This window comes from Vulpes lagopus, chromosome 24 (assembly GCF_018345385.1).
Source record: "Vulpes lagopus strain Blue_001 chromosome 24, ASM1834538v1, whole genome shotgun sequence".
NCBI lineage: Eukaryota > Metazoa > Chordata > Mammalia > Carnivora > Canidae > Vulpes > Vulpes lagopus.
The window spans coordinates 17,633,863-17,647,713 of record NC_054847.1 but is presented as its reverse complement, the minus strand read 5'-3'; the positions used below and the strand labels follow the sequence as shown (position 1 = coordinate 17,647,713).

General features: G+C 34.5%; 1 protein-coding gene across 5 annotated transcripts in view; it reads right to left on the bottom strand.

Annotated features, from left to right (window-relative positions):
* The window catches only part of RAB3GAP1 (RAB3 GTPase activating protein catalytic subunit 1), a 116,560-nt gene that overhangs the window by 70,672 nt on the left and 32,037 nt on the right, over positions 1-13,851 (bottom strand). For all 5 annotated transcript variants that reach the window (XM_041739426.1, XM_041739423.1, XM_041739424.1 and 2 more), the window contains 2 exons: positions 4,552-4,671; positions 2,972-3,137 (listed from right to left, as the gene is read on the bottom strand). In XM_041739426.1, the coding sequence (XP_041595360.1) occupies positions 2,972-3,137; positions 4,552-4,671 (286 nt within the window). The remainder of the gene's footprint in view (positions 1-2,971; positions 3,138-4,551; positions 4,672-13,851) is intronic.

Genomic DNA, 13,851 nt, shown 5'->3' with positions numbered 1-13,851 from the left:
CCCAGTCCTACCAAAAGGGAGCCTTTTCTAATAAATTATAGATGTATGTGAAAATGAAATAACCTTCCAGTGAAGAGTACTCTGGAACATTGTAAGCAGATGTTAAAGGGTAATTTTTATAAAGATAGCTTTAGAGAGACATTACAGAAGAGTCACATAATGGGTATCTTTAACTATGTAAAACTCTTATAAGTGTCCAAAGCAACTCTTAATTATAATAAGTTCAACTCTTGTCAAATCAATTCTGAGCGACGCATGGCTGGCTCAGTGGGTAGAGCATTCGACTCTTGATCTCAGGATCTTGAGTTTAAGCCCCACATAGCATATGGAGCCTACTTCTTAAAAAAATCAATTTTGAGAGATGTTTCTTATCTAGGTGAGTGAGCTTTTTGAACGTTCTGCCAGATGATGTGATGAACTGATTAAGAACACTTTTTCAAAGAACGATTTTATTTATTTGAGACAGAGAGATCATGCATATGCACAGGGGGTGGGGATGCTGGCAGAGGGAGAGGGAGACGCAGACTCTCTGCTAAGAAGGGACGTGGGGCTCAATCTCAAGACCCTGGGATCATGACCTGAGCCGAAGGCAGACACTTAACCAACTGAGCCACCCAAGCGCCCCTAGAACACTTTTTTTTTTTTAAGGAACAGCTAATAAGCCATCATAATCTAAGTTAGACTCCAGAGATCAAGGTGGTGGCCCCTAGTTTCAGTAAAGAGAAGTTCAGCTAAATAAAGGGCATAAAAGATCTACGAAAATAATGTTCACTACTGTTTTAGAAGAAGGGATAAAGTATCAATATTTGCATCTGACCAGAAACATGATAAAAAAATATACAACTGGAGAGAGTTGTATATTCTGGTGAAAACTCTTCTGGTGAGAGAGCAAAGGAAAACAAATGGACAAAATATATACATACTTATCTTTATCAAATCTTTCCCAAAACATCACATGTAGAATGAAGCAGTACTTAAAGCATTTCAAAGCCCAGAAAGTTTTTTTGGGGGGGAAAAAATTACATACCCATACATGGAACTCTCTGAAATATATGCTTTCATAATCTTTTAGTGGAAATAAACACAAGAAACTGTGCCTACCTCCGCACTGAAAACATTTTTATGAAATTAAGTTTTAATCCTCGATATTTAACAAACCATACCTACTAAAAGAGAATTTCAGCATTTTCCTCATAATTTTTTCCTTTTTAAAACTTGTCAACCTTAAGACTGCAAAGGCAGCATAATTAACATCCCTGTGACTTTCACCAAAGTTCACCAATTATTAACATTTTGATACACACACATATATAAATGTAAATAATTTTTTGGCTGAACCTTTTTCTTGGCTGAACCTTTTGAAAGGAAGTTGTAGGTATTCACTTCTAAATATTTCAGCAGGTAATTACCATAAAACAATTATCATACTCAAGAATTTTAATACTGGCACTATTTTCTGATATATACTCCATGCTAAAATTATTCCAATCATATCCTTTTTGGCTATTATGTTTTGGTCAGAGATCCAGTCAAGGATTATGCATTGCAGTTACCTATTATGTCACTTTAGTCTCTCTTAATTTAAACAGCTCCCAATCCTTTTTTGCCAATCATGGTACTAACTAACTTTTTAGAAGAGTCTAGGCCAGTTACTTTGCAAAATATGGCTCATTTTGGAAATGAGATTGTTTCCTCATGTTTTAACTTATGTTAGATATTTTAGGCAGGAATGCAACACAGGTGATAATATATTCTATTCAATGTATCATTCTAGGAGACATCTTATTATCGGTTTGTTTATAAAGTATGATCACTTCAGTGAGATGGTTGTCAAGCACTTATTTCTCTAGGTAGAGGATCCAATCCCCCATTTCCTCATCTGGCTTTGTTCACTTTCTAATAGCTCCTCAACTTACTTTCTTACCTCAGAGTAACATACACAAGTCCTTATCTGATAGTGTTTTTATAGAACACCAAGGATATACTAAGTATATTCCATTTAGCCTTCCTGCTTGCAGTCGTAAAACATAAGCCAGATTCATTTTAAAAAATCGAATCAAATAAAGATGGAGCAGGGGAGACAATTCAGAAACCAAAGTGTTGACACCTCAAGGAGCTCACAAAGTCCTAAATAAGCAGCTACCTGAAGCTGCTGACACTGCCAATAGCTGACCCCTGAACATGGATTTGACAATGCAGATCCACTTATAGATAAGCTATTTACAGTATAATAATACTATAAAAATGTGTTTTCTCTTCCTTACAATTTTCTTAGTAACATTTTTTCTCCAGTTTACTTTATTATAAGAATATGATATGGGATCCCTGGGTGGCGCAGTGGTTTGGCGCTTGCCTTTGGCCCAGGGCGCGATCCTAGAGACCTGGGATCGAATCCCACATCAGGCTCCCGGTGCATGGAGCCTGCTTCTCCCTCTGCCTATGTCTCTGCCTCTCTTTCTCTCTCTCTCTGTGACTACCATAAATAAATAAAAATTAAAAAAATAAAAAAATAAAAAAAATAAAAATAAAAAAAAGAATATGATATGTAATACACATAACACACAAAATGTGTTAATCAAATGTTTATGTAACTGGTGTGACATAATCAAGTTTGGGGGAGTCAAAAATTATAAGTGGATTTTTGTGCACAGGGGAGGGAGAGTGTCAGGGCTCTACCCCCTGTGATGTTTAAGGGTCAACTTAGAGGAAAAGGAGTAGGAAGAGATAACATAGTAAATAAGTCTTAACAAATTGAGCAATATTAGTTTGTTTTTTAGCATTAGTACACTAAAAATATAACTAGATACTGTTTCTTTAAACATACATAGTAATTTATGTAGTCAATTATATCTTCCTTCCAACTAATTACATGAATATTACAGAGAAATGTTTCTACATACTCAATAAAATTACTAAATTGCTACTTTTATCTGGATCCCAGATAAGATTGACAATATCAATGCAAACTCACAATCTTTGATTTGAAGATATCCAGCAGACCTGATAAATGAGTGTACTGATTTGGCACTTTCCGAAGATGAACCATTTCAAAATCAGTTCGGACACCATGACCCTGACATTCGCCCACATACATTCTTCGCCATTTATGATGAATTTGCACAAAAAGTGGCACCTGGCTGTAGGACACAATTAAATGGGAATGGACTTTAAGTTTATTAAACACTGAGTAATTCCTAAAAGTTTCCCTATTACTTTAATCTCAAATATTTAAAAATACTTAGCAAGGATCATTCATCAGACTTATGAGACACTATCAAGTTTCTTTTGTCTGTATACTAATAAGCTGAAGAAATAATCATCTAGTGGCACTTTATATTCAGAAAATTATTTTAAAATAACTAAGTCAAAAAAGGCACAATAAAAATTTTTTTAATAGAAGCAATCATACTAAGATAGGGAAACTGAAGGATTCCATAAAAATCTGCTTTTTGCTCCTTTTCCTGCTTCTATTCTTGCTAGGAACTGAACCCTCACTTTACACATGGCTCAGAATGCAAATAGTTTATGTTCTCCTTGTAAGAGATACAGAGTTGATGATTTCTCTAGAATAGATAACACCTAAAGAAGGACCAGGTGAGAATGACCAGACAAAGGTATCATATGCATATTCCAGACCACCAGCACTAGGTATCTCTATGCCAAGACACCCTGGCTCCAAGGAATAACAACTGGGCCCTCATCTTTGTTTTAACCAGTTCTCAGATGCCTGAGAGAATATGTATGCCAAACCATGATCCTCAACAAAAACCCCCAGACCCCAAGCAAAGATGAGACTTCCTCTTTTCCTGAGTCATCCAGATACCCTGTACCTGCACTCTCTCTATGCCTTTAATAAACTCTGCTTTCAACTCCTAATGGCTCAAGTTTTATTTTTATCCTGCACACATCCCAGGACCCTCTCTCTGGGTCTGGATCAGGCCTGCTGGCATTGGTATCATATTAGCCTTTCAAAGGCAAAATAAAATTTGATTCACAGGTATGAAATAATACAAATCAAACCAACACTGGTAGTGAAATATTTAATCACTTGACTATAGAGCCTATCCTTATTCACAGATATGCATGTATGAAAATAAGCCTACTCCCTAAAATTTATTTGTAACCCCAAAATCAATACTCTCAGCACTTTCAGTCATTTGCAGACAATACATAGAGCAGCAAAAAGTCTGAGTCACCTGAAACAGGCAATCTCAATTGAGGTCGAACAACACAATGCTCCATTTCCAAGTCTGAGTATTAGATTTTGTAACAAAATTTAAATAAACTGAACATTTGGAAGCAAAACAAAAAATAGTACAATTTAGTCTTCATGCAAATATTCATTGAATATTTCAGTAAATTTCCCTTTAGAAATGTACTCACTAGAGGTTTTGAGTTTGTCCTTCTACATGATATTCCAAAAGAATAATGCACTAGTAGGAATCCTAAGAATTTCTTTTAAAAAGTCTAACTTAAGAACCATTTTTCTTCATAAATTATAATTAAAAGTAGTTTAATTCTTTATCTTGGCTTTTCAAAATGTCCACATACCAGCCAGTGTTTCCCAAAGCAATAGACACAGAACTCAAAAGAAGATTGCATTTAGATTCACTGAGAACTGCATCATGGTTTGCAGCAGGGGCAATCACCACAAACTCTCGGAGTCCATACCTTAAGAAAAAAAAAAAGAATTACTGTCATTAAACAGGGAAAATTTCAGAACACAAAACCATTATTTGAAAAATTTGAAAAAAATCTCCCTCGTGTTTAGCAAGTCATGTCTGAGCTACAGGTGTTTCTCTTTTTTTCAATGGCAACTGAATTGACAATAATGTGAATATCCTTCATTTAGTAAAACACATCCATTATTCACCTAGTTCCTCTCAATTGACAAATGAAAAGCAATTTGCTGAAATCACAAAAGAAAAAGCATTAACAGTTTTGCCTTAAAAGTTAAGTTTCCAAAACTGAAATCTTGCTTTAGATAACTGCTAACATTAAGTATACTAATGTGGAAAAATAAAGTTTGATAGATTTCCTAAATGAGAGGAAAATAATTATCAGCCATCATGTATTTATACTATCTAAATGTGAAAATGTGGTTTACTTAATTAAGAAATTATTTTATTACTTTAAGACAGGGAGAGAGGGTGAGAGAGGCACAGAGGGAGAAGGAAGGAGAGAATCTTAAGCAGGTTCCAAACCAGTGCACAGCCAGATGCCAGGCTCAATCTCACAATCCGGAGTTCATGACCTGAGCCAAAATCAAGAGTCGGATGCTTAACTGACTGAGCCACCCTGGAGCTCCAATGAATTCTTGTATTATTTTACTCAATAACACATATTAGGTAGGAGTCACAAAATGATCAGAGAATGGCTTACTCTTGCTACAGTATCTTACTTACAAAAATGAGAACTTCTCATTTAGTTGTTAAGTCCTTTAAAAGCCACAAATTTGTGGCCAAATTTTACAAAAATATAAGGTCAAGTTAATTTTGACTATTGAAAATTCCTGTTCTAGTCATTCCTAAATGTATTCTTAATATTTTTGTAAATTAATTTATGAAAGGCATTACTCATTTGCCTAATTTATTTTAACTCTGGTATGTAGGGTTGTGAATGCTTATTTTTACGAACATTCTCAAGAAATCCCCCAGGGATAAAGATTAAAAAATAAAAACATGGGATCCCTGGGTGGCGCAGCGGTTTGGCGCCTGCCTTTGGCTCAGGGCATGATCCTGGAGACCCGGGATCGAATCCCACGTCGGGCTCCCGGTGCATGGAGCCTGCTTCTCCCTCTGCCTCTCTCTCTGTCTCTCTCTCTCTGTGTGACTATCATAAATAATAAATAAAAATTGAAAAAAAATAAAAAATAAAAACATTTCAACCCATAATCTGTTTATTGTTTAGATGACAAAAATTTATTTCATCTTCTCACCTTGCCTCCATCTTCCCACCCTTGAATTCAAATACTAGTTATGCAGAGATGGCATTAAATACTGGAAAGAATCCAGAGCTATGAATTTTAAACTCTAAAGGCTTTTAAAAATACACTTTTCTCTTTTTTTAATGTCCTTGGAAGAAAGAAAACAAAACAAGTGAACATTTTTCCCCATGTCATCACCCACACTAGAGTGAAAGTACAGTCAACAGTTCTTGGTTATTCTTCCAGAAATAATCTATGTACTCACCCTACCCTCAAATAAGATTATATATGCTTTCTGTACCTCCTATTCAAAGGCTAATTGCCTACTGATCAATACTCTGTCTCTAGTTTTATGCCACTGCAACAATACTACCGCTATTTCTACAAATATAACTATAGGATAAGCTCCTATAAGTTGCTGGATAAAAGAACATCTGTATTTTTTATAGCTGCTGCCAAATTATCTTCTCCCTCTCCACACACAAACTATGCCAGTGTATACTCCCAATAACAAATAAGCCAAACTGAACTACTTTCTGTAAATATGCAATAAAAGTAACTGTGTCCTCTATAGAATGAGGGAAAACATTCTCTAACTGGAATGTTTTCCCTCATTCTATAAGTACCTGACTGATACTTTCTTTGAAGATTTACCTCAAATACCACCCCATCACTCCTGTTAAATTATGCTCTCTTCTCTGTATTGTAATGTATTTTTCCAGTTACTATTATTACCTTTGAAGAATCAATATCTGTCACTGATTTACTATCTGTACTAGACCTAGTTGAGGCCTCAGACAATGCCTTCAAGTAAGCAAACATTAAGGAGGGGCCTTAAAAAATGAGAAAAATTAACAACAAAAAGCAAGCAACCAGATTAAGAAGTAAACAAAGAACCTAAATAGACATTAGTCCAAAAAATATATACAATAGAAAAATAAGCAAATGAAAAGATGTGGTCAACATCACTAATTATTAGGGAAATGTAAATCAAACCAAATGTAAATCAAACTCAAATGATATACTGCTTCACACCCACGAGGATGGCTATTATAAAAAGCAAAATGAAACAAATAACAAATGTTGGCAAGGATATGAAGAAATGAGAACCAAAGAGCATGACTGGTACAAAAAGCAAAATAGTACAGCCACTATGGAAAACAGTATAATGATTCTTCAAATAGTGAAATATAGAACAGCAATTCCAAGTATGGATATATACTTAGAAAAGTTAAAAGCAGGGACCGAAAGAAATACTAGAACATGCCTGCTCACAGACCTCATCCACAATAGCCAAAAGGTAGAAACAACCCAAATGTCTATCAATAGTTGAATGGATACACAAAATGTGATATATGCAGAGAGTGAAATATTATTCACCACTAAAAGGGAAACAAAATGAACCTTGAAGACTTGATGCTAAGTGAAATAAGCCAGTCACGAAAGGATGAATACCATATGATTACACTTAAATAAAATACATAGAGTAAGTAGTCAAACTTATGTAAAATGTAAAATAGTGGCTACAGGGCCTGGCAGACTAGGGACTGAGCAGTTATCATTTAATGGGTACAACATTTCAATATGGGATGATGAAAAAGTTCTGGAGATGAATAGTGATAATGGTTGTGCAAAAATGTCCATATACTCAACACCAGGGTATACTTAAAATATGGTTAAAATGGTAAATGCTTTATGTTTTATTACAATATAAATTATACAAATGATCAAAACTGATAAATATTCTAAATAATAAGTAATATCAAAAAATTCTATTCAAAGATGTTCAACCTTACTGGTGATTAGGAAAATAAAATTAAAAGAAGATATCATTGTTTACCAATTAAATTGGCAAAAAATACAAAATACTGGTATGATCTAGTATTGGCAAGAGTTTGGAACATGCTACAGGTAGTGGTATAAACCTTTAAAACATTTTTGGAAGACAAAAAAGAGGAATATATCAATATTTAAAATTCACAAACTCTGTACTAATTATATTTATATCTATTTTACAAAAACATTCATACAAATGCACAAAGCTATGAAGGCATACCTTTTGAAGGTACTGAAGGGTTCAATTCCAGACTACCACAATAAAGCAAGTATGAAAATCAAGCATGTACAATGACTTTTTGCTTCCCAATGCATATAAAAGTCATTTTTACACTAAATTGTAATCTGTTAAGTGTGCCAACAGAATCATATAAAAAAACATACAAATACCTTAAATAAAAAATACTTTATTACTTATAAATGCTAACCATATTCTGAGCTTTCAGAAATCACAGATAATAATTAGAATAATAATGAAAAAGCTTGAAATCTGCAAGACACAGAAGTGAACTAATGCTACTAGAAAAACAGACTTGCACATATATACTTGCTCAACACATCCATGGTTGCTACAAACCTTTAAGTTGTAAAGAAAAATGCAGTATCTGCAAAATACAATAAAGCAAAGCACAAAAACAATGTATGCCTTTTGCACTGTATGATGTTCATGGGTTAACAGATTTTATGATGTTCATGGTTAACAATTTAATTGTAAAAACTCAAAACAACCTTTCAACAGAAAAAGAAATAGGTAAATAATTACAGAACCCTCTAATTACGTGATATTTGACAGTCCTTTTAAAAAAAAATAAGGTATTATTAAAAAGTTTACTGACATAAAGGCAATCATGAAATGATTATATCAGAATATATGGTAAAATATCATGAAAAAAATTCCTAAATCAAAAACTCAAAAATACATATATACATATAACTGATATACTCATAAAATACAAATATGGACATACTCCATAATTCCCATGATTTCCTGCTTGGTTGAGACGTTTAAGCCCCCTTTTAATGTGTGTGTAGAAAAAGGAGGGATGAGGAGGAGAGAATGGGAAGAGTGAAGAGGGAGTATAATGGTAAAATAAGTTTCATTAATAAATCTTTCTGTATCTTGTCTAGTAACTTAAATTTATTTATTATTATTATTTTATTTATTTATTTGTTTGTTTATGAGAGACACAGAGAGAGAAGCAGAGACATAAGCAGACGAAGAAGTAGGCTCCTTCTGAGAAGCTGATGATATGGGACTCAATCCCAGGATCATGCCCTAAGCCAAAGGCAGGCACTCAACCACTGAGCCACCCAGGTGCCCCTAGTAATTTAAATTTATTAGGCACTCAAACATATCAACATAAATAAAAATCCCATTATGGCAATTTTTAATAATAGAACTATTTTATCTAACAGATTACATAGGTACATGTTAAATAATAAATATAAATGTGCCTTAGCATCACATTCTCCAACTGAGAAAGCTAAGACAATCATTCATTTTTATCATTTCTAAGTTACATTTTTCTTTCTTGCTACGATAAAGATCACAAGCAACAACAAAAAGCAGTATTTGTTATACCTGTTGTTTATCATGCAAAGGAAAATCATGAAAACATACCACCAACTTTGTTTTTTTTTTTTTTTTGAAGATTTTATTTATTTATTCATGAGAGAGAGAGAGAGAGAGAGAGAGGCAGAGATAGAGGCAGAGGGAGAAGCAGGTTCCATGCAGGGAGCCTGATGCAGGACTCGATCCTGGGTCTTCAGGATCAGGCCCTGGGCTGAAGGCAGCGCCAAACCGTTGAGTCACCCAGGCTGCCCAATACCACCAACTTTGAATGCTACCATTTTACATCTCTTACGTGTAAAGTTTCTTTCTTACTTTAGAAAGAAATATATTCAGGGGTGCCTGAGTGACTCAGTCAGTTAAGCATTTAACTCTTGATTTTGGCTCAGGTCATGATCTCAGGATTGTGAGATTGAGCCTCATGTCTGGCCCTGTGCTGGGTGTGGAGCCTGCTTAAAATTCTCCCTCTCCCCCCGCTTCAAAATAAAAGAAAGAAAGAAATATATTCAGAGCCTCTTCAAATAGTATAAAGAACATACACATAAAATAATAGATCACCAAAAATAGTAATGATAAATTAAAAAAATTTTTGAACATATTTATACCTAGCATGTACAACATACCTGAGAAAATGTTAAGTGTTCAATAAACAATTTCTTTTTTTCAATTTCATCCTCCCAGAGATCCCTGGACACTGCAATCTGTACCTTTAACTTATAATTTATTTAGATTAATTCTGATAAAATCTAGAAATTTTACACAGGATAGCTCCATTTCCTACCCCCTTCCTTTGTGCAATACTCTCATTTATGTTACATTTACATAGGTTATAAACCCAACAGTACAATGCTATAATTATTCCTTAAGCAATCTTATGGTTTTTTTGAATTAAGAGAATATCCCTTTTGTATTTACTAGAGTATTTCCAATGCTCTTCATTTCTTCTTGTGGACCCAAGTTACCATCTCTTTTTTTTTTTTTTTTCCCCAATATTGACTATAAGGTAGGTCTCCCGGCAATGAATTCTCTTTTTTTATATAACAGCACTTAGCAGTTTCATTAGCATTTCATCTTAGCATTTCATCTTTATTTTTTTCAAAGATAGTTTTGCTGGATATAGAATTCTTGGCTGGTAGTTTTTTTCCTTCATCACTCAATATGTCACTGTACTGCCCTCTGGCCGCCAATGTTTTTGTCAGCAAATAGTACTGTTCTTCCGTACATGACAAGTCATTTTTCTCTTGCTGCTTTCAAGATTCTCTTTGCTTTGGGTTTCAGCAGGTTGACAACAATGTGTCTAGATGTGGTCTGCTGTGTTTATCCCACTTGGGATTCACTAAGATTCCTGGGTCCACAAATATTTTTTTTTTTTTTTGTATCAAATCTAGGTAAGTTTTCAGCCATTATTTCTTTGAGTATTTTTTTTCCTGCCCTTTCTCTTTATCCGGGACAGCCATTATTACATGTATGTTCTGGAACATCTGACACTGACCCACAGATTTCCTAAGTACTGTTCATTTTTCTCTAATCTTTTTTCTTTCTGTTCTTTAGATTGGATAATTTCTATTAATCTTTCAAATCCCCACTCTTTCTTCTGCCATCTCAGATCTGCTTCTGAGCTCATCTGGTGAAAGTTTTAGTTATACTTTCCACTCAAGGGTTTCCATTTGGTTCTTCATTATAGTCTCTACTTATTGAGATTTCCTATTTGACTCATTGACAGCATATTTTTAATTCTTTAAATATACTTCCTTTAATTCTTTGAACATATTTATACCTGCACTGAATTTATTGCTCAATCCAACATCTGGGCCCACTAAGAGTTGATTTCTGCTAACTTTTTTCCCACTTCTGTATGGGTCACATTTTCCTGTCTTGTTGAAAACTACATTTAGATAATATAGTAAAACCAAGTCTTGTTTAACTTTTCTGAGGATTCTTTGTATTTAGTTACTTATCAGATTTAAAAGGTACTATCTGCCTTTCCCAAGATATTCAAATATTGATGTCTCTGTTCAATCATTTTATTCTTCTTAGCCTGGCTTCCCAGGGACTACCCACTGTCAATATAGCTTAGTGGTAATCCAGTAATTGGGGCAAAGACTATGCTCAAATACCTGAGCCCATAAGACTTTCACTTTCTGCTGATCTGTTGGGGGTAAGGGGGCTGCATTCAAATTTACAATCAGTTCTGAAGTTTGGGCTCTCTCACATCTCCTCTGCACAGTGGGATGTATACAGAGTGTATCCAACCATTCTATGGCCCTCATACATATAGTATTGTTCAATTTGTTAACATTTATTTACTGTGTTATCACTTCTTACTCCTTTTCCTCTAAGTTGACCCTTAAACATCACATGTCTTTTTGGCCATCTGGATGTCTTTTTTGGAGAAAAGTCTGTTCATGCCTACAATTTTTTAATTGGGTTCTCTCTTGGGTGTTGAGTTGTATCAGTTCTTTATATATTTTGGATATTAACCCTTTATCAGATATGTCATTTGCAAGTATCTTTTCCCATTCCATAGGTCGCCTTTTAGTTTTGTTGACTATTCCCTTCATTGTGGAAAAGCTGTATATTTCGATACAGCCCCAATCATATCATATATTTTGGCTACTCTTATAAAGTTAAAAACATACAGTTACCATATGACTAACAATCTTATCCTAGGTATTTAACCCAGTGAACTAAAAATGTACTTTCACACAAAAATCTGTTCACAGATATTTAAAACATAAAACAGCTCCATTCATAAATGCCTGAACCTAGAAACAACCTTAATATCCTTCAACAAGTAAACAAACTGTGGTATACCCTTACAAGAGAATACTACTCAGCAATAAAAAGGAACTAACTACTGATACAGAATTACTTCAAAGGATTTCAGAAGCAGTATAGTGAATGAAAGAAAGTAGTCTCAAAGAGTTACTATACAATTCCATTTCCATGACATTTTTGAAAGGACAAAATAAAAACATACCAGTAACTGCAAGAAGTAGCAATTGACAAGAAGAGTTTTTTGGAGGTTACACAAGTGTTGTATATCCTGATTATGGAAGTAGTTTTTAAAAACCTATACATACGTGTTGAAGTTCGGTGAACTACTCAGGAAAAAAAAGTCAATTTTACTGTATTGCTAATTTTTAAAATTAAAAAGTTTTATTTATTTATTTATTTTTAAGATTTTATTTATTTATTCATGAGAGAGACAGAGAGAGAGAGGTGTGATAGAGAGAGAGAGAAAGAGAGACAGAGGGAAAAGCAGGCTCCATGCAGGGAGCCTGATGTGGGACTCGGTCCCGGGTCTCCAGGATCACGCCCTGGGCCGAAGGCAGAGCTAAACTGCTGAGCCACCTGGACTGCCCCCAAAAAGTTTTAAAGTACAAATGTAAAGGTTAAAAAAAAAACTACTAACAAGTGGTTTTCATTAATATAAAAAAATATATCACTAACAAGTACTTCATTAATACACAAAAAGGTTTTGCTTATTCATTCAACAAATATTCTTAAACTATGAACTATGTGTCAAACACAGTGTTAGGAAATAAATATTAAAAAGAGCAGAATGAAAAAAAAAAAGAGCAGAATGAATATACTTTGCCTGTGGAATGGACATGAATTGGAGGAGACCAGATGTCAGACTATAGTGGGTTACATAGTGTTCCTTCAAAATTCATGTCTATCTAGAAGCTTTAAAAAAAAAGATGAATGGAAATTTTTTTTTAATTTTTATTTATTTATCATAGTCACACAGAGAGAGAGAGAGAGGCAGAGACACAGGCAGAAGGAGAAACAGGCTCCATGCACCGGGAGCCCGATGTGGGATTCGATCCCGGGTCTCCAGGATCGCGCCCTGGGCCAAAGGCAGGTGCCAAACCACTGCGCCACCCAGGGATCCCCAGATGAATGGAAATTATATAACAACATTCAGTTTGATAAACATACCATGTATCATTATCTGACTAAATCCTCACAATTATTCTTAAAGGTGCATATTATTTTTCTCTTTCCCAAAGTAGAAACCAAATAAAAAATACTAAGTAGGGCAGCCCGGGTGGCTCTGCAGTTTAGTGCCGCCTTTGGCCTGGGGCCTGATCCTGGGGACCCAGGATCGAGTCCCATGTCGGGTTCCCTGCATGGAGCCTACTTCTCCCTCTGCCTGTGTCTCTGCCTCTCTCTGTCTCTCTCATGAATAAATAAATAAAATCTTAAAAAAAAAAAATACTGAGTAACATGCCTAAAATTGACAATAAGTACTTGAGCTAGAAATTAAACATAAGTGTGTCTAATTCAATGTTTGGCCAAACAGTAGGTTCAATTAATGTTGAATGAATGAATACATGCAAAGTTATGCTCTATGACATCATGGTGCCTTTTGATGTATTTTTTCATTTTAAATGCATACATTCACATTTAAAAGATCAGAAGAGAATCTGGATGGTTTAAATTAAATGGTAATGTATTAAATTCACTTATATTTGTTTAAGATGTTTAAGTCCACAGTTTTTAAAAGATCAAG